This window comes from Dama dama, chromosome 12 (genome assembly GCF_033118175.1).
Source record: "Dama dama isolate Ldn47 chromosome 12, ASM3311817v1, whole genome shotgun sequence".
Taxonomy (NCBI): Eukaryota; Metazoa; Chordata; class Mammalia; order Artiodactyla; family Cervidae; genus Dama; species Dama dama.
The window spans coordinates 78,134,934-78,154,306 of NC_083692.1; the positions used below are offsets into that span (position 1 = coordinate 78,134,934).

The 19,373-nt window shown below is 39.5% G+C and overlaps 2 pseudogenes and 1 gene segment (V, D, J or C); all 3 read left to right on the plus strand.

Moving 5' to 3' along the window:
* The first annotated feature begins 466 nt into the window (after positions 1-466).
* Positions 467-1,429, plus strand: LOC133067390 (T cell receptor alpha variable 20-like; annotated as a pseudogene).
* Positions 1,430-13,887: 12,458 nt separating this feature from the next.
* On the plus strand, positions 13,888-14,879 carry LOC133067038 (T cell receptor alpha variable 21-like). The segment is given in 3 exon segments: positions 13,888-13,990; positions 14,189-14,544; positions 14,859-14,879. Coding segments are annotated over 3 exon segments (435 nt in total).
* Positions 14,880-18,028: 3,149 nt separating this feature from the next.
* Positions 18,029-18,766, plus strand: LOC133067040 (T cell receptor alpha variable 8-3-like; annotated as a pseudogene).
* Positions 18,767-19,373: the final 607 nt, after the last annotated feature.

A 19,373-nucleotide genomic window follows, 5' to 3' on the forward strand; every position in this document is an offset into this window, starting at 1 on the left:
CCATGTCCTCCTCCAGGGGGTCTTCCCCACCCAGGGATTGAACCCACGTCTCTTACATCTCTTGCACTGGCAGATGGTTCTTTACCAGTAGTGCCACCTAAGAAGCCCCATTACACTGATGCTTGGGCTCAACTCCCATAACCCTTGGTAGCAGTCTAGCTTTAAAATACATCCAAGGAACAAAGACATGATTAAAATCGCAGGCAGAGAAGGCTTTTCTGATTACTGCTTTAGACCTCCTGTGTACTGTGCCCACCAACATAAAGGATGTCTTTCCCTCAATATTTGTCTTTGTAGGTGGCATAGTTGTCCAGTGAGATGTTTGTGTTTGTGACCACCAGGGGGCAGTGATTCCATTCCTTTCATTTTCCCAGTGTCTTAAAAGTCAAAAGCATGAAGCTACTTGAGGATTTGCTGGCGACTGGCTAAGCCCAGCAGAAAGGCTCTCTTGTGTATTAGAGAAGAACTAAGACACAGGAGCAGCCCCTCAAGGGAGAAGATTTGGAATCATTAAAATTGCATCAAGAGTGAGGTGGCAGGATGGAGAACATGCTGGAATGTGCATTCATGGTCTTGTGGCTTCAGCTTGGATGTAAGTTGCCGGTTTAGAGGTGAGAACTTATGGGCACATTTTTCCAAAGACGGGGAGGAGAGAGAGAAGTCTAGACACTGCTAGGCTTTGTGTTGGAATTTTAAGCACTGCTGAACTGAAAGCTTTGCGCTGTTTCTGACTTTGTTCTCCTGAACAGGGCTGTGTGGAGAAGACCAAGTGGAGCAGAGTCCTCAGACCCTGAGAACCCAGAAGGGGGGCAGTCTCAGCCTCAACTGCAGCCACACTGTCAGCAGTTTCAGAGGGCTACAGTGGTATAGACAAGACCCAGGGAAGGGCCCTGAACTACTCTTCCTTCTTTACTCAGCTGGGGATGAAAAGCAGAAAGACTGAGAGCCACCTTGTTAAAGAAGGGAAGTTCTCTGCACATCGAAGCCCCCAAACCCGAAGACTCAGCCACTTACCTCTGCGCTGAGCAGACACAGTGCTCCGCAGGCACCTGCAGACCGTACCCAAACCCTGAGGATGCGGCTCTAGAATAAGGGCGTCTTTGCTGTTTTCCTGCCTCCTGAGAACCCAGAGCCTCTTCCCAAGTGGTCTTATGGAGAAGGAACTCTTGTGACGCAGCCAGACAGCAGAGATTACTGGGCATTCTGCCCAGGATCCTAGACAGTCCCCACCGTGTGTCCATGGATCAGGCTGCTCTTTTAAACAGCCCAGAGCTTCGCCCGTGTAGATTCGAAAGGGATAGTGGTGGTATGGAGTCTTGGTTTCCAGTCTTGGGCCCCTTGAAAAGAAGCCACAGGAATGTACCTTCTTCCCTAAAATAAATTTTTTGGCATTCTCTTATAATAATCTGGCCACACATCTGTAAGAGAATCTTTCCCATTTTAATATACTCCCAAAGGTCATATCTCCACCAGCCCTATTACTACATTTCAATCCTCCTTAATAATCAAATTAGTTGACTGTCTAGACTTACTGTCCCCTCCTTGAACCTGACTTCTGTGAGCATTACTCCATGAGAAGCTCTCACTTAAACCAGTGGCTTTGGTGGTGATAAAGTCAATGATTATTTCTCAACCTCATCTCATCTGAGATTCTCACTTTTTCATCCTTTTTAAAAATAAATTTTTTTAAATCAAAATAATACTCTCATTTATTTACAAAATCAAATAGCACTCTCTTTTTCTTCTCACTCTTCCACATCGTCTATTTTTGCCTCCCCAGAGGAACCACTTTTTATTCTCAGGTGATGACACTGACATTTATCTCCATATTCAAAATGCTTCTTGGCTTTCTCTTCTCTCTCTCTCTCTGTAACTGAGGTACAACACATATAATAAAGTGTACAAAATGGAAGCTTAGAACTCAATGAAATTTTACACTTGTTAATATCTACATGCATAGTGTATATTATCTCTGGCTTTCTTCACTCAGAATAATATCTTTGCAATTGACTGGTGTCACTTTGTATATGTCTTGTTTGTTCTTTTTTTCATTGATGTGTAGAGTTCCTCTATATGAATATCTAACAATTTAATTATCCATCCTCCCAGAAGTAGATATTTGGGTTGTTTGGATTGATTACAGTTTTGGGCTATTGTGTAAAAATCTGTGTGTGAGGGGAAAAAAAAAGATTTTTTTTCCTTCTTGTATAGGGAAAAACCCAGTTCTGCCCTATTATGTCCTTCTTTCCTATGAGTCTCCTTTACTACTCGCACAAAACATTTCTGGTCAACAAATGTGTTTTTTCCCATAGTAAGCAATTCTCTGCAATCCCACCTGAGTATCCTATCATTCTAGTCAGTTCTGACATTTTCTACCTGAAAAAGGCATGCCAGTCACAAGCCCAAGTGATCAACTGTGCTTCTGAACAAAAGACTGTAGATAGAAGATTCCCAAAACAAGATAAAACAAAACAAAATCCTGGGCTCAATTAATTCTCTAGAGTGACTCACAGAACTAGGAGAAATATTTCACTTACTTTTACCTGTTTATTATAAAAGTCTATGATAAAGGGTACAGATGAATATCCTGATGGAAGAGACGTGTAGGGTCAGGTCTGTGAGAGGAACTGTAGAGCTTCCCTGTCCTCTCCAGGGACCACTCGCCCAGCACCTCTGTGTGTTCTCACCGATGGAAAGCTCCTCAGTAGGTCTGGGGTCTGGGCAGTGGTCCTACGAGATGACTCCCTAGCCCACTTGGCATTCTGCATTTTCATTTTAACTGCACCCCACAAATGATATAGCAAGTCCTACTTAACTGGCTAAGATCACCTATAAAATGTTGAATAGAATTCTTCTTATTCCCAAACTCAGAGGTAAAGCATTCAATATTTCACTGTGACTATTAATTATAGTGTTTTTGATAAATATTCTTTATTTATTTAAATTGATTTTTAAATGTGAAACCAACTTTCATTTCTAGAGTTAAGTGCCCTTAGAAATGTTGTTTTGGGGGGAGGAGCCAAGATGGCAGAGGAGTAGGATGGGGAGACCACTTTCTCGCCTACAAATTCATCAAAAGAATAACTGAACGCAGAGCAAACTTCGCAAAACAACTTCTGATCGCTAGCTGAGGTCATCAGGCGCCCAGAAAAGCAGCCCATTGTCTTCGAAAGGAGGTAGGACAAAATATAAAAGATAAAAAGTGAGACAAAAGAGCTAAGGACGGAGATCCGTCCCAGGAAGGGAGTCTCAGGCGTCATTGCTTGGGGTAGGGTCGGGGCCTGAGTGCCCTGAGGACAATTGGAGGGAGCTTCTGTGAGTTGCCAACTTGAACTGTGGGAGACCAAAAGAGAGAGAGAGGAAATTAACCGGCCCGAACACACTGCCGGCCGCTCGCAGAACAAAGGGACCGAGAAAGTCCAGAGAAGAGCTCGCAGGCTGCGGACCAGCCCAGCCCCGCCGGAGGCAGGAGGCAGGGGGGAGGGGACGGTCGCGGCGAGACACAGGGTGCAGACACCCGACCGGCGTGGGCAGGGACTGGGGCTGGGGACGTGGAGGGCAGAAGGCGCACGCACCCGGCTGGCGCCAGCGGAAACTGAAACGGTCCGTGGAAGGGAGTGGGCGCGCCACACCTGGGTAGAGTGCGCCCATCAAGCCCCTGGCTGCCTGGACCGCTCTGACGGGGAAGGCACAGAGAGCAGGTGCAGCTTTTCGTTCCGCGCTTTTGTGGAACACCGGAGGGCTGACCTCGCACAGCGCGGGGGCGTGCTCCATATAGAACAGCCGGGAGCCTGAGCAGCGCAGACGGAGAAAGCAGCGTTAGCCCCTCCCGGCAGCGCCCGCCTGTCCCCTCAGCACCCGCCAGTCCCCGCAGGGCCCGCCCGTCCCCACAGCGCCAGCCCCTCCCGGCAGAGCGACGGAACTAGCTACCTGAATAAGAGTCCACCTCCACCCGCCTGTGTCAGGGCGGAAATGAGGCTCTGAAGAGACCGGCAAACAGAAGCCAAATAAACAAAGGGAACCACTTCAGAAGGGACTGGTGCAACAGATTAAAATCCCTGTAGAAAACACCGACTACACCGGAAGGGGCCTGTAGATATTGAGAAGTGTAAGCTGGAACGAGGAGCTATATGAAACTGAGCTGAACCCACACTGACCACAACAGCTCCAGAGAAACTCCTAGATATATTTTTACTTTTTTTTTCTTTTTTTCTTTTTTCTTTTTTATTTTTTCTCTTTTATTTTCCTTTAAAATTTCCTATTACTCCCTCATTACTCCTTAACTTTCATTTTCATCGATTTTTACGATTTTTTTACTTAGGGGAAAAAAAAAGTTTTTTTTCTCTTTCTTTTTTTTTTCTTCATTTTTTCTGTTTCCTTTTTCTCTTCTATTTTCTATTTTTCTTTTTCTCTTATTTCTTTTAAAGTCCTCTAGTACTCCTCTACTACTCCTTAATTTTCATTTTCAATACACTATAACCTTACAAAAAAAAAAAAAAGAAGAGAAGCCCTATTTTTAAACTGAAGATTATTCTCTCCCAATCTTGACTCTCTGTTTTCTACCTCAGAACACCTCTATTTTCTCCTTTCCCCTTTTCTTCCCAATCCAATTCTGTGAATCTTTGTAGGTGACTGGGCTACGGAGAACACTCTGGGAACAGACAGCTGCGTAGATCTGTCTCTCTCCTCTTGAGTCCCTCTTTTTCTCCTCCTGCTCATCTCTATCTCCCTTCTCCCTCTCCTCTTCTTCATGTAACTCTGTGAAACTCTCTGGGTGTCCCTAACGGGGGAGAATCTTTTCGCCATTAACCTAGAAGTTTTATTATCAGTGCTGTATAGTTGGAGAAATCCTGAGACTACAGGAAGAATAAAACTGAAATCCAGAGGCAGGAGACTTAAGCCCAAAACCTGAGGACACCAGAAAACTCCTGACTACATGGAACTTTAAGTAATAAGTGACCGTCCAAAAGCCTCCATACCTACACTGAAACCAACCACCACCCAAGAGCCAATAAGTTTTAGAGCAAGACATACCATGCAAATTCTTCAGCAACGCAGGAACATAGCCCTGAACGTCAACATACAGGCTGCCCAAGGTCACACCTAACACATAGACCCATCTCAAAACTCATTACTGGGCACTCCATTGCTCTCCAAAGAGAAGAAATCAAGTTCCACGCACCAGAACACTGATGCAAGCTTCCCTAACCAGGAAACCTTGACAAGCCAATCGTCTAACCGCACCCACTGGGTAAATCCTCCACAATAAAAAGGAACCACAGACCTCCAGAATACAAAAAGCCCACTCCAGACAGAGCAATCTAAACAAGATGAAAAGGCAAAGAAATACCCAACAAGTAAAGGAACATGAAAAATGCCCACCAAGTCAAACAAAAGAGGAGGAGATAGGGAATCTACCTGAAAAAGAATTTAGAATAATGATAATAAAAATGATCCAAAATCTTGAAAACAAAATGGAGTTACAGATAAATAGCCTGGAAACAAAGATTGAAAGGATACAAGAAATGTTTAATAAAGACCTAGAAGAAATAAAAAAGAGTCAATTAAAAATGAATAATGCAATGAATAAGATCAAAAACACTTTGGAGGGAACCAAGAGTAGAATAACGGAGGCAGAAGATAGGATAAGTGAGGTAGAAGATAAAATGGTGGAAATAAATGAAGCAGAGAGGAAAAAAGAAAAAAGGATCAAAAGAAATGAGGACAACCTCAGGGACCTCTGGGACAATGTGAAACGCCCCAACATTCGAATCATAGGAGTCCCTGAAGAAGAAGACAAAAAGAAAGGCCATGAGAAAATACTCGAGGAGATAATAGCTGAAAACTTCCCTAAAATGGGGAAGGAAATAGCCACCCAAGTCCAAGAAACCCAGAGAGTCCCAAACAGGATAAATGCAAGGCGAAACACCCCAAGACATATATTAATCAAATTAACAAAGATCAAACACAAAGAACAAATATTAAAAGCAGCAAGGGAGAAAAAACAAATAACACACAAAGGGATTCCCATAAGGATAACAGCTGATCTATCAATAGAAACCCTCCAGGCCAGAAGGGAATGGCAGGACGTACTGAAAGTAATGAAAGAGAATAACCTACAACCTAGATTACTGTATCCAGCAAGGATCTCATTCAGATATGAAGGAGAATTCAAAAGCTTTACAGATAAGCAAAAGCTGAGAGAATTCAGCATCACCAAACCAGCTCTTCAACAAATGCTAAAGGATCTTCTCTAGACAGGAAATGCAGAAAGGTTGTATAAACGTGAACCCAAAACAACAAAGTAAATGGCAACGGGACCACACCTAACAATAATCACCCTAAATGTAAATGGGTTGAATGCCCCAACCAAAAGACAAAGATTGGCTGAATGGATACAAAAACAAGACCCCTATATATGCTGTCTACAAGAGACCCACCTCAAACAAGAGACACATACAGACTAAAAGTGAAGGGCTGGAAAAAAATATTTCATGCAAACAGAGACCAAAAGAAAGCAGGAGTCACAATACTCATATCAGATAAAATAGACTTTCAAATAAAGGATGTGAAAAGAGACAAAGAAGGACACTACATAATGATCAAAGGATCAATCCAAGAAGAAGATATAACAATTATAAATATATATGCACCCAACATAGGAGCACCGCAATATGTACGGCAAATGCTAACGAGTATGAAAGAGGAAATTAATAGTAACACAATAATAGTGGGAGACTTTAATACCCCACTCACAACTATGGATAGATCAACTAAACAGAAAATTAACAAGGAAACACAAACCTTAAATGACACAATGGACCAGCCAGACCTAATTGATATCTATAGGACATTTCACCCCAAAACAATCAACTTCACCTTTTTCTCAAGTGAACACGGAACCTTCTCCAGAATAGATCACATCCTGGGCCATAAATCTGGTCTTGGAAAATGCAAAAAAATTGAAATCATTCCAGTCATCTTTTCTGACCACAGTGCAGTAAGATTAGATCTCAATTACAGGAAAAAAATTGTTAAAAATTCAAACATATGGAGGCTAAATAACACGCTTCTGAATAACCAACAAATCATAGAAGAAATCAAAAAAGAAATCAAAATATGTATAGAAATGATGAAAATGAAAACACAACAACCCAAAACCTGTGGGACACTGTAAAAGCAGTGCTAAGGGGAAGGTTCATAGCATTACAGGCTTACATCAAGAAACAAGAAAAAAGCCAAATAAATAACCTAACTCTACACCTAAAGCAATTAGAGAAGGAAGAAATGAAGAACCTCAGGGTTAGCAGAAGGAAAGAAATCTTAAAAATCAGGGCAGAAATAAAAGCAAAAGAAACTAAAGAGACCATAGCAAAAATCAACAAAGCTAAAAGCTGGTTTTTTGAAAAAATAAACAAAATTGACAAACCATTAGCAAGACTCATTAAGAAACAAAGAGAGGAGAGCCAAATTAACAAAATTAGAAATGAAAATGGAGAGATCATAACAGACAACACTGAAATACAAAGGATCATAAGAGACTACTACCAGCAGCTCTATGCCAATAAAATGGACAACTTGGATGAAATGGACAAATTCTTAGAAAAGTATAACTTTCCAAAACTGAACCAGGAAGAAATAGAAGATCTTAACAGACCCATCACAAGCAAGGAAATCGAAACTGTCATCAAAAATCTTCCAGCAAACAAAAGCCCAGGACCAGATGGCTTCACAGCTGAATTCTACCAAAAATTTAGAGAAGAGCTAACACCTATCTTACTCAAACTCTTCCAGAAAATTGCAGATGAAGGTAAGCTTCCAAACTCATTCTATGAGGTCACCATCACCTTAATACCAAAACCAGACAAAGATGCCACAAAAAAAGAAAACTACAGGCCAATATCACTGATGAACATAGATGCAAAAATCCTTAACAAAATTCTAGCAAACAGAATCCAACAACATATTAAAAAAATCATACACCATGACCAAGTGGGCTTTATCCCAGGAATGCAAGGATTCTTTAATATCCAGAAATCAATGAATGTAATACACCACATTAACAAATTGAAAGATAAAAACCATATGATTATCTCAATAGATGCAGAGAAAGCCTTTGACAAAATTCAACACTCATTTATGATTAAAACTCTCCAAAAAGCAGGAATAGAAGGAACATACCTCAACATAATAAAAGCTATATATGACAAACCCACAGCAAGCATCACCCTCAATGGTGAAAAATTGAAAGCATTCCCCCTGAAATCAGGAACAAGACAAGGGTGCCCACTCTCACCACTACTATTCAACATAGTGTTGGAAGTTTTGGCCACATCAATCAGAGCAGAAAAAGAAGTAAAAGGAATCCAGATAGGAAAAGAAGAAGTGAAACTCTCACTGTTTGCAGATGACATGATCCTCTACATAGAAAACCCTAAAGACTCTACCAGAAAATTACTAGAGCTAATCAATGAATATAGTAAAGTTGCAGGATATAAAATTAACACACAGAAATCCCTTGCATACCTATATACTAACAATGAGAAAACAGAAAGAGAAATTAAGGAAACAATACCATTCACGATTGCAACAAAAAGAATAAAATACTTGGGAGTATATCTACCTAAAGAAACAAAAGACCTATACTTAGAAAACTATAAAACACTGATGAAAGAAATCAAAGAGGACACAAGTAGATGGAGAAACATACCGTGTTCGTGGATTGGAAGAATCAATATTGTCAAAATGGCTATTCTACCCAAATCAGTCTATAGATTCAATGCAATCCCTATCAATCTACCAACGGTATTTTTCACAGAACTAGACCAAAGAATTTCACAATTTGTATGGAAATACAAAAAACCTCGAATAGCCAAAGTAATCTTGAGAAAGAAGAATGGAACTGGAGGGATCAACCTGCCTGACTTCAGACTCTACTACAAAGCCACAGTCATCAAGACAGTATGGTACTGGCACAAAGACAGAAATATAGATCAATGGAATAGAATAGAAAGCCCAGAGATAAATCCACAAACCTATGGACACCTTATCTTTGACAAAGGAGGCAAGGATATACAATGGAAAAAAGACAACCTCTTTAACAAGTGGTGCTGGGAAAACTGGTCAACCACTTGTAAAAGAATGAAACTAGAACACTTTCTAACACCATACACAAAAATAATCTCAAAATGGATTAAAGATCTAAATGTAAGACCAGAAACTATAAAACTCCTAGAGGAGAACATAGGCAAAACACTCTCTGACATAAATCACAGCAAGATCCTCTATGACCCACCTCCCAGAATATTGGAAATAAAAGCAAAAATAAACAAATGGGACCTAATGAAACTTAAAAGCTTTTGCACTACAAAGGAAACTATAAGTAAAGTGAAAAGACAGCCCTCAGATTGGGAGAAAATAATAGCAAATGAAGCAACAGACAAAGGATTAATCTCAAAAATATACAAGTAACTCCTGCAGCTCAATTCCAGAAAAATAAATGACCCAATCAAAAAATGGGCCAAAGAACTAAACAGACATTTCTCCAAAGAAGACATACAGATGGCTAACAAACACATGAAAAGATGCTCAACATCACTCATTATTAGAGAAATGCAAATCAAAACCACAATGAGGTACCATTACACGCCAGTCAGGATGGCTGCTATCCAAAAGTCTACAAGCAATAAATGCTGGAGAGGGTGTGGAGAAAAGGGAACCCTCTTACACTGTTGGTGGGAATGCAAACTAGTACAGCCACTATGGAGAACAGTGTGGAGATTTCTTAAAAAACTGGAAATAGAACTGCCATATGACCCAGCAATCCCACTTCTGGGCATACACACTGAGGAAACCAGATCTGAAAGAGACACGTGCACCCCAATGTTCATCGCAGCACTGTTTATAATAGCCAGGACATGGAAGCAACCTAGATGCCCATCAGCAGATGAACGGATAAGGAAGCTGTGGTACATATACACCATGGAATATTACTCAGCCATTAAAAAGAATTCATTTGAACCAGTCCTAATGAGATGGATGAAGCTGGAGCCCCTTATACAGAGTGAAGTAAGCCAGAAAGATAAAGAACATTACAGCATACTAACACATATATATGGAATTTAGAAAGATGGTAACGATAACCCTATATGCAAAACAGAAAAAGAGACACAGAAATACAGAACAGACTTTTGAACTCTGTGGGAGAATGTGAGGGTGGGATATTTCAAAAGAACAACATGTATATTATCTATGGTGAAACAGATCACCAGCCCAGGTGGGATGCATGAGACAAGTGCTCGGGCCTGGTGCACTAGGAAGACCCAGAGGAATCGGGTGGAGAGGGGGGTGGGAGGGGGGATCGGGATGGGGAATACGTGTAAATCTATGGCTGATTCATATCAATGTATGACAAAACCCACTGAAATGTTGTGAAGTAATTAGCCTCCAACAAATAAAAAATAAAATAAAATAAATAAATAAATAAATGTTGTTTTGTCCTTTTTACATAGTGAAACATTGATTTGCTATTATTTTATTGAGCACTTTCCCCCCATTTTCCTGAATACTTATATTCAACTTTTTCTTTTCTATGTTAATGTCAGATTTTGGTCAAGATTGTAATGGTCCATTAGGTAACTTGCAATTCATGGCTTCTTTTCTACCTGTGGAAGAATTTGTGTAGGGTTTTTAATGATTTAGAAAAAATTTTCAGAAAGTTCACTATAGTGAGGCCACGTAAGCATAGCCTTATGGGAGAAACTTAATAATCCTGAAATCATGGATTCAGTTAGTTTAACAGATAAAGGGTTCTTTATATATTTATTTTTCTCTTATGATGGTTGACAAATTGTGTTTTTTTCTGCCCATGTTTTATTATTTGCTACCTTTACTTTCTTTTAACTTGCTACTTTTTCCAATTCTTTGAGTTGCAACTTTGCCTATTAATTCTCAACATTTCTTTTTTCCTGACAAATATAATTGAAATTCATAAATTTGTCTCTAATTACAAATATTCCTTGACTTACAATGGTGTTATGTGCCAAAAAACTTATCATAAGCTGATAATATCTTTAGTCAAAAGTTCATTTAATATACCTGAACTCTGAACCTCATAGCTCATCCTAGCCTACCTTAAACATGTTCAGAACACTTATATTAGCCAACAGTTGGGCAACTTATCTAATACAAAGCCTATCTTATAATTTGATGCTGACTACCACATATAATTTATTTGGCACTGTACTGAAAATGAAAAACTGAGTTGTTGTCTAGGTTCAGAAGGGTTGTATGTTGGTTGTTTACCTTTGCAGTCGAGTAACTGACTGGGAGCTGAAACTTGCTGCTGATGTTCAGCATTAAAAGACAGCATCATGCTAGCCCATGAACAAAATTCAAAATTAGAAGTGCAGTTTCTACTGAGTCCATATTATTTTTGTACCTTTGAAAAGTTGGAAAACAATAAGTCAGGGACTTTCTGTACTGCTTTTGCTGCGTCTTACATGTTTTGATATGTCATATATCCGTTACTATTCAACTAAAATAATTCCATTTGAAGTGGGACCTAAGAATGGCCAAATCCTGCCCTGCTCACCACAGGGAAGATTCCTGAAGATGCTGTATATATTAGCTTAAGACAAACAGAAGGTGAAGAAGGACTTTTAGCTGATCCCTGGACCTAATTACCTCCAGGACCTAATATAACTGGTCCTCTGATTACCTCTAGGAAAGGTAAGTTTGAGGTTCATGCCTAAGTAGAGTTTCCTACTTCTTTCTGAACCCAGAATATCAAGCTCAGAATTCCTACAAGGATGAGGTGGAAAGATAGGACACAAGATATTGGCCAAGAGTTGACTTACTTTTCAGGCATCTGGGCTGAAATAGAAAGAAGAGGCAGCCCATCTCAGGGCACTAAATTAGCCCTCTATAGAAATGCATTTATCACAGGTAGGCAAAGACTTCAAAATGCAGGAGCTAGAAGCAGAATAAGTGGGCTCTGGAGCCCTGTGTTTAAGTTAGACTGAGAACTGATCTCCTGGGCTTCTCTGGGGGCTCAGATGGTAAAGAATCCGCCTGCAGAGTAGGAGACACGGGTTCAACTCCTGGGCCAAGAAGGTCCCCTGGAGAAGGGATTGGCTACTCACTCTACTATGCTTGCTTGGATAATTCCATGGACAGAGGAACCTGGCAGGATACCGTCCATGGGATTGCAAAGAGTTGGACATGAATGAGCAACTTGCATTTTCACTTTTTTTTCAATCTCCTACTCATAAATGGACTCTGAATGACAGAATCAGCCCTCCTCGCTCCTCTTTTGTGGGTAGAAGAAGAGGGGGGTTTACAAAGAAGGAAAGAAGAAGTGGAAGCTTCCTGATTCAAGGAGAGAGACACAGGTATTCTTATCCATACCTCCTGGTTTTGTTCAGTTTTGATCTTTTGGGTTTTTAGCTTTATAGTCTGCCCAATGGCTTCAGTGGAATAGATCGGAGAATTACCATGAGATTCTTGTTTCTACCTGCTGTCTTTTTGTCATTCTCATCTTCAACATCAGAGTCTTTATTATCATTTATTGAACCACTACCATATGCCAGGTCCTTTGCTCAGCACTTTAGATACTCCTTCTGTAATCTAAAACCCACAAAGTAATATTAATCTATCCTCAGGTAAGGAAACTGAGCCTTAAACATGTTTAAAGATGAAGGGATTTCTGAGATAAATGCTGCAGGCAACATAAAATGAGAATTAAAAAAATAAAAACTCCAGAGTTAAACAGTTCAAAATTTTTTCTGCTATACAGCAGAAAGTAACATAACATTGTAAATCAGCCATACTCCAACAAGAATTAATTTAAAATGTAAATAACCAGGTTGAATAAGTCCAAAAAATCTTTGCAAGTCAGAAATAAGTCTACTTACTCTTTTGACAACTGTTTAGTATATTATAATACATATCTATCATAACATATTGAGTATTTGTATTGAAGGATATGTAAATATCCTTGCTGCATACAATATGCAATTTTATAATGTATTTATAAGGCTATTTCTTAAAAAATTCTCAGACAAGTGGAATATCTGGCCAATGATATGAAAATAGCACCTATGAATCTTATTTAGCTTATACTTCAGTTATAGGATGTGAAAGTGCTCATTTCCTGATATATCACAAACATTGAATGTGAATATTATGGTTCTTAACTCTTTTAGCAACCTGATGGCTGAGAAATGATAGAAAGGGATTTTCAAGAAAGTGTGAATTAAAGAAAGCAATTCTTAAGAGCTGAAGTGGCAAGAGGAGGGAGCAGTCACAGGAATGTGAAGAGGTTCAGCTGCAGCTGTGCAGTAAAACTTACAATTTCTTCTTTTCTAACATAAGCATTTATGCTTACATTTCTCTCTAGGTACCTGTGTGTATGAGTACTCAGTATTGTCTGAGTCTTTGCCACCCCATGGACTGTAGCCCACCAGGCTCCTCTGTCCATGAAATTTTCCAGGCAAGGATACTGGAGTGGGTTGTCACTCCTATCTCCAGGGGATCTTCCCCATCCAGGGATCGAACTTGGGTCTCCTGCATTGCAGGCAGATTCTTTACTGTTTGAGCCATCAGAGAAGCCCCTCTAGGTACATACTTAGCCACATTCTGCAAATCTGATATGTTAAAAGTTGTTTTCCTTAGGAGGAGGGAAAGAGATAAGCATTTCCCTGGCAACGCTGGGCTTAGTCCTGAGATGATGGTGTTTCCATGGCAACCTCGCACTCCTGGCAGATGGGCTTCTGGCGGGTCCTCCTCCGTGCCTCTGTGACTTGCTCTGATTGGCTGAGCTGACTCTGTGTTTCCTGTAGAAAGTTTTGAACACAAGAGACAGCAAAGCAGGTCTTTTATCCTGCGAGTCCTTTTTACAGACAAAAGAATTCAGTTTTCCAGTGAGTCTAAATGACAGAAGGAATGGACAAATTCCTGAGCCTGCTTATCCTTTGGTTACAACTAAACTGTGAGTTAGAGGGATTTGGAAATGGGCAAAGAATGGGCAACTCCCAGATATTCCTCCCCAGGGAAGACAGAAAGTCAGGGAGTTGTACCTGCATGGTTTCTGGGAGTTCCTGTGGAGAGCGAAAAAGTAAACTTAGGTTAGTTGTCAAAGAATAATCAGCCGCTGACCAGCCTGTCTCTGTTTTCTCTTTCTGAACAGGGGTGAGCAGTAAGCAGGACATGAGTCAGAGTCCTGAAGCTCTGAGTGTGAGAGAGGGAGACAGCGTGGATCTCAACTGCAGTTACACCAACAGCGCTCTGTACTTCCTGCAGTGGTTTAGGCAGGATCCCGGGAAAGGGCTCACATCCCTATTGTCAATTCAGGCGAATCAGAACGAGCAAACAAGTGGAAGAATTACAGTCATGTTGGATAAACCACCAGGACACAGTGCTTCACACATGGCGACTTCTCAGCACAGTGACTCGACCACCGACCTCTGTGCTGTGGGCCACGGTGTGCAGAGGGAGCCTGTTCCCCGGACTCAGACTGCAGATGGGGCTCCATTTGCATTGGAGGTGGATTCTTTACCAACTGAGCTATGAGGGAAGCCCAGAGCCAACTGGAGAAAGGCAAATGTTCATCCTTAGCCAATCACATAGGATGCCATACTGCTAATTAGCCTGCTGACATTGCCCCTGTTCTTCCCACCCGCCTCCACCCGTCTGTTTTGCTAGAACTTTGTCAGTTTTCCTGATTCTCTTAAAGAACCAACTCTTTGTTTCATTGATTTTCTCTATTGTTTATCTCTTTTAAATTTCACTGATTTCTCCTTTTACCTTTATTAATTTTTTGTGCTTGTTTTGGATTAATTTATCTTTTCCTTGTTCAGGTTCTTCAGGTAGAAGCTTAGATAATCTATCTGAGATTTTATTCTTTTTTAATATTTGCATGTAGTGCTAAAATTTCACTCTCAATACTTCTTTGGCTATGTCCCCCCAATTTTGGTATGTTGTATTTTCATTTTTATTCAACTCATGGGAAATTCAATGATTTCCCTTGAGACATTCTCTATGATGCATAGATGATTCAGAAGTGTGTTGTTTGGTTGCCAAATGTTTGGGAATTTTCCTGTATCTTTCTGTTACTTATTTATACTATTATTTCATTGTGGTTGGAGAACATACTCTTTATATTTCAGTTCTTTTACATTAGATTTGTTGAGTTTTTTTGGTCCCAAGATTTGGACTTACCTGGTATATATTCCACGGACACTTGACAAGAAGTATATTCTGCTCTGGTTGGGTGAAGTGTTGTATAAATGACAATTAAATCCTACTGGTTAGTGGTGTTATTGAATTCTTCTATATATCTGCTGATTTTCTGGCAAGTTATTCTACCAGTTGTTGAGAGAGGAATATTGAGGTATTTAACTATATTTCTAGATTTGTTTCTTTTCTTTTTAGTTCTAATTTTTGTTCCATTTATTTTTCAGCTCTGTTAGATGGTACATATATATTTAGGATTACTATGTCTTCTCAGTAAATTATCCTTTTCTTCAGTAGATAATATTTCTCTGTCTCTGGTAATTTTCTTTGTTCAGGAGTCTGTCTACTTTATCTGATATTAATATAGCCATTATACTTTCCTTTGATTAATGTTTGCATAATACATCTTTTCCCATCCTTTTACTTTCAAGATGACCATGTCTTATTTGAAATGAATTTCTCTCAGACAGTTACAGTTGGGTCGTGTTTCTTAACCCACTTCTTGTCTGAGCTGTTTTGTCACTGGTGTGTTCAGATCAACTTCTGTGTCTTAGTTTCTGTGTGTAGATCACTTGTTTTTAATGTTTTGATATTTTAGGTCTTAGCCTTCCATTTTATTTGATTTTTTGTTTGCACTTTTTTTTTGTCCCCTATGTTTTTCCTTCTAACCTCCTGTGAGTTATTCAACATTTTCTAGGATTACACTTCAATTTATCTGCAGTGTTTAGTGTGTGTGTGGGGGTGGGGGTTTGCTCAGTTGTGTCTGACTGTGACCTCAGGGACTATACCCTACCATGGAATTCTCTAAACAAGAATACTGGAGTGCATAGCCATTCTCTTCTCCAGGGCATCTTGTAAAGCCAGGGACTGAACCTGGGTCACCCACATGGTAGGAAGATTCTTTTATGGTCTGAGTCACAAGGGAAACTCCAATAGCATTTCAGTCAGTTCAGTTCAGTTGCTCAGTCATGTCCGACTCTTTGCTACCCCATGAATCGCAGCACACCAGGCCTCCCTGTCCATCACCAACTCCCGGAGTTTACTCAAACTCATGTCCATCGAGTCGGTGATGCCATCCAGCCATCTCATCCTCTGTCTTCCCCTTCCCCTCCTGCCCCCAGTCCCTCCCAGCATCAGTGTCTTTTCCAATGAGTCAACTCTTCGCATCAGGTGGCCAAAGTATTGGAGTTTCAGCTTCAGCATCAGTCCTTCCAATGAAAACCCAGGACTGATCTCCTTTAGGATTGACTGGATGGATCTCCTTGCAGTCCAAGGGACTCTCAAGAGTTTTCTCCAACACCACAGCTCAAAAGCATCAATTCTTCAGCACTCAGCTGTCTTCACAGTCCAACTCTCACATCCATACATGACCACTGGAAAAACCACAGCCTTAACTAGACGGACCTTTGTTGGCAAAGTAATGTCTCTGCTTTTTAATATGCTGTCTAGGTTGGTCATAACTTTCCTTCCAAGGAGTAAGCGTCTTTTAATTTCATGGCTGCCTATAGCATTTAGATGTGTCTTATTGTATAGCTGTTTTTATATGGATGCTCTAGTTATTGCATTTACATAATACAGTCTATTGGTAATATTATTTTACCTATTTGAATGAAGTGTATAAATATTGCCTCCCTTTACACCTACTTATTCTCCCCTATTCATAAAATAATTTTCTTTAGTATTTCTTCCATATGTGTTTAGAGCCTCATTAGACAGTGTTATAATTTTTTCCAGATATATAATTATATTATATTATATTATATATATTAATATATATAATAGTATATATATAATATTATTATAATAATATACTATATATATTATGCTATATATATAACATATATAACATATATATATTATGCTATATAACATATATATATGTTATAGATAACATATATATGCTATATATATAATATATATGCTATATATAACATATATATTATGCTATATAACACATATACATGTTATATATATAACATATATAAATGCTATATATATAACACTCATATAATATATGTTATGCTATATATTATATATATAATATATATAACATATATATTGCTATATATATAACATATATAATATGCTATAATATATTTCCACCAAATATAATTGAGGAAATTCAAAAGGAAATGTCTATTGTATTTATCCATATTTTTGCTTATTGTATTCTTTATTCCTTCTTGTTGATTCAAGACTCATTCCTTTGTAATTTTATTTCTGTTTATAGAGCTTCCTTTAGACATTATTTTAGGATAGGTCTTCTGGTGACCACTTTTCTTAGTTTTCCTTCATCTGATACTATCTCAATTTCACCTTTATTAGTGAAGACTTCTCGGTTAATGTCTCTTCTCTTTCTGCAGTTGAAATATATTGGATTATTTCTTTCTGGCTCATAGTTAAATCTGGGAACTAAAATAATTGTAACATTGTGATTTTATGTTTCATTCTAAAAAAGTCAAATTTAATACAGTTCAAGGCTGACAACATATAAATCCTCTTCTGTACATAATCATAATGCTTTGAAATTCAACCACAGGTCAGTAGAAAGGTGGGGCATGTTAATAAAAACAGTGAACTTCTCCATAGTTCTCTATTTGGCCTCTGGAGGGCACTGCTGCCTAAATTGGAAATGGTTTTCTGTAAAAGATCAGAAATGTATGACAAAACCCACTGGAAAAAAAAATAATAATAATAAAAATAAATTTTAAAAAAAATCAAATGAAAAAAAAAAAAACCCTATGGTTTAAAGAGATATTCTGACCATTTTTTACACAGTGAGATGTAAAGCAGCTCAGACACCAGAGACAGGCATTTTGTTAAGACAGCTTCTCTTCCTAACAACCTCCCTACAACCTCCATCAGAAGAAGTATAAATTCTTTGTCATTCTTAACTTCAGAGAAACCTGGGTTCAAGCCAGCTAGTCTTCAGACTTATTTGTGGGGAACCCGTTAGAAAGGAGCTCACTGCCTCTTCACTGCTCCACTATGACATTGGTGTTCACCTTGATGCTTGAGACGCTCCTGTTTCTGAGTGAGTATTACTCCATTTTACTCCTTTGTCCACACATGGAATATTGCTCCATGTTGAATAGAGACTTTTTGCGTTAGCTGAGTTCACTGATTCAGCACTGACGTTTCAGCAGGAGCTGGAGCCCAGTCAGTGACCCAGCCTGATGACCACATCACTGTCTCTGAAGGAGCCGGTCTGGAGCTGAAGTGCAACTACTCATCTTCTATTTCACCATACCTCTTCTGGTATGTGCAGTACCCAGACCAGGGACCCCAGCTTCTCCTGAAGTACGTGTCTGGAGACAATCTTGTTTCAGGCATCAAAGGTTTTGAGGCTGAATTTAAGAAGAGTGAGAAGTCCTTCCACCTGAGGAAAATACCAGCTCATTGGAAAGACTCGGCCAAGTACTTCTGTGCTCTGAGTGACACAGTGCCTGGGGCTGCAGGAGGAGCTGAACACAAACCTCCTGGACCCTGTAGCTCAGTCTTTGTTATATTAGGAAGTTGGCATGTTCTGTGAAGGCAAACAGCACAGACAATACAGAATCCTGGAAGTGTTTGGTTCCCATGGGCATCTTAGATTCTTCTTTTTTTCATTTTTTCTTGTCTTTTCTATTCTTTTTTCTTTATCATTTTGCAAAGGAAAGACTCCTGTTTTCTGAAATTTGGCATTTTTGTCCTCTAGAATCAGAATTCCAGGGAAAATGAGGCCGTAGAATTTTCAACAACCTGGAGAAAGCTACTTACTCCCGTGTCATTTGGAATAGTGATGGGCTGAGATATAATAGCTTGAGGTTGGCCATGTGAGTTGATATAAGACAAGTCAGACAATTTCTTTACAATATTAATCTCATCTCTCAAGTAGACAAAAAACCCTGGACAATGGCTTATTTCTAACTGCATTATCTCCAGACTATTTTGCTAGTATCCTAAGAGGCTTTTTCCTTTAAAGGATTTCAACTCTTTGACTGAAGCATTTGGGACTGATGCAGCTAATTACTGCTGGCACTTAAAGATGTATATGGGTGACCTTTCCAAAGACAATATTTCAGTTTCAGTTCAGTTGATCAGTCATGTCCAACTCTTTGTGACCCAATGAACCACAGCACGCCAGGCCTCCCTTGTCC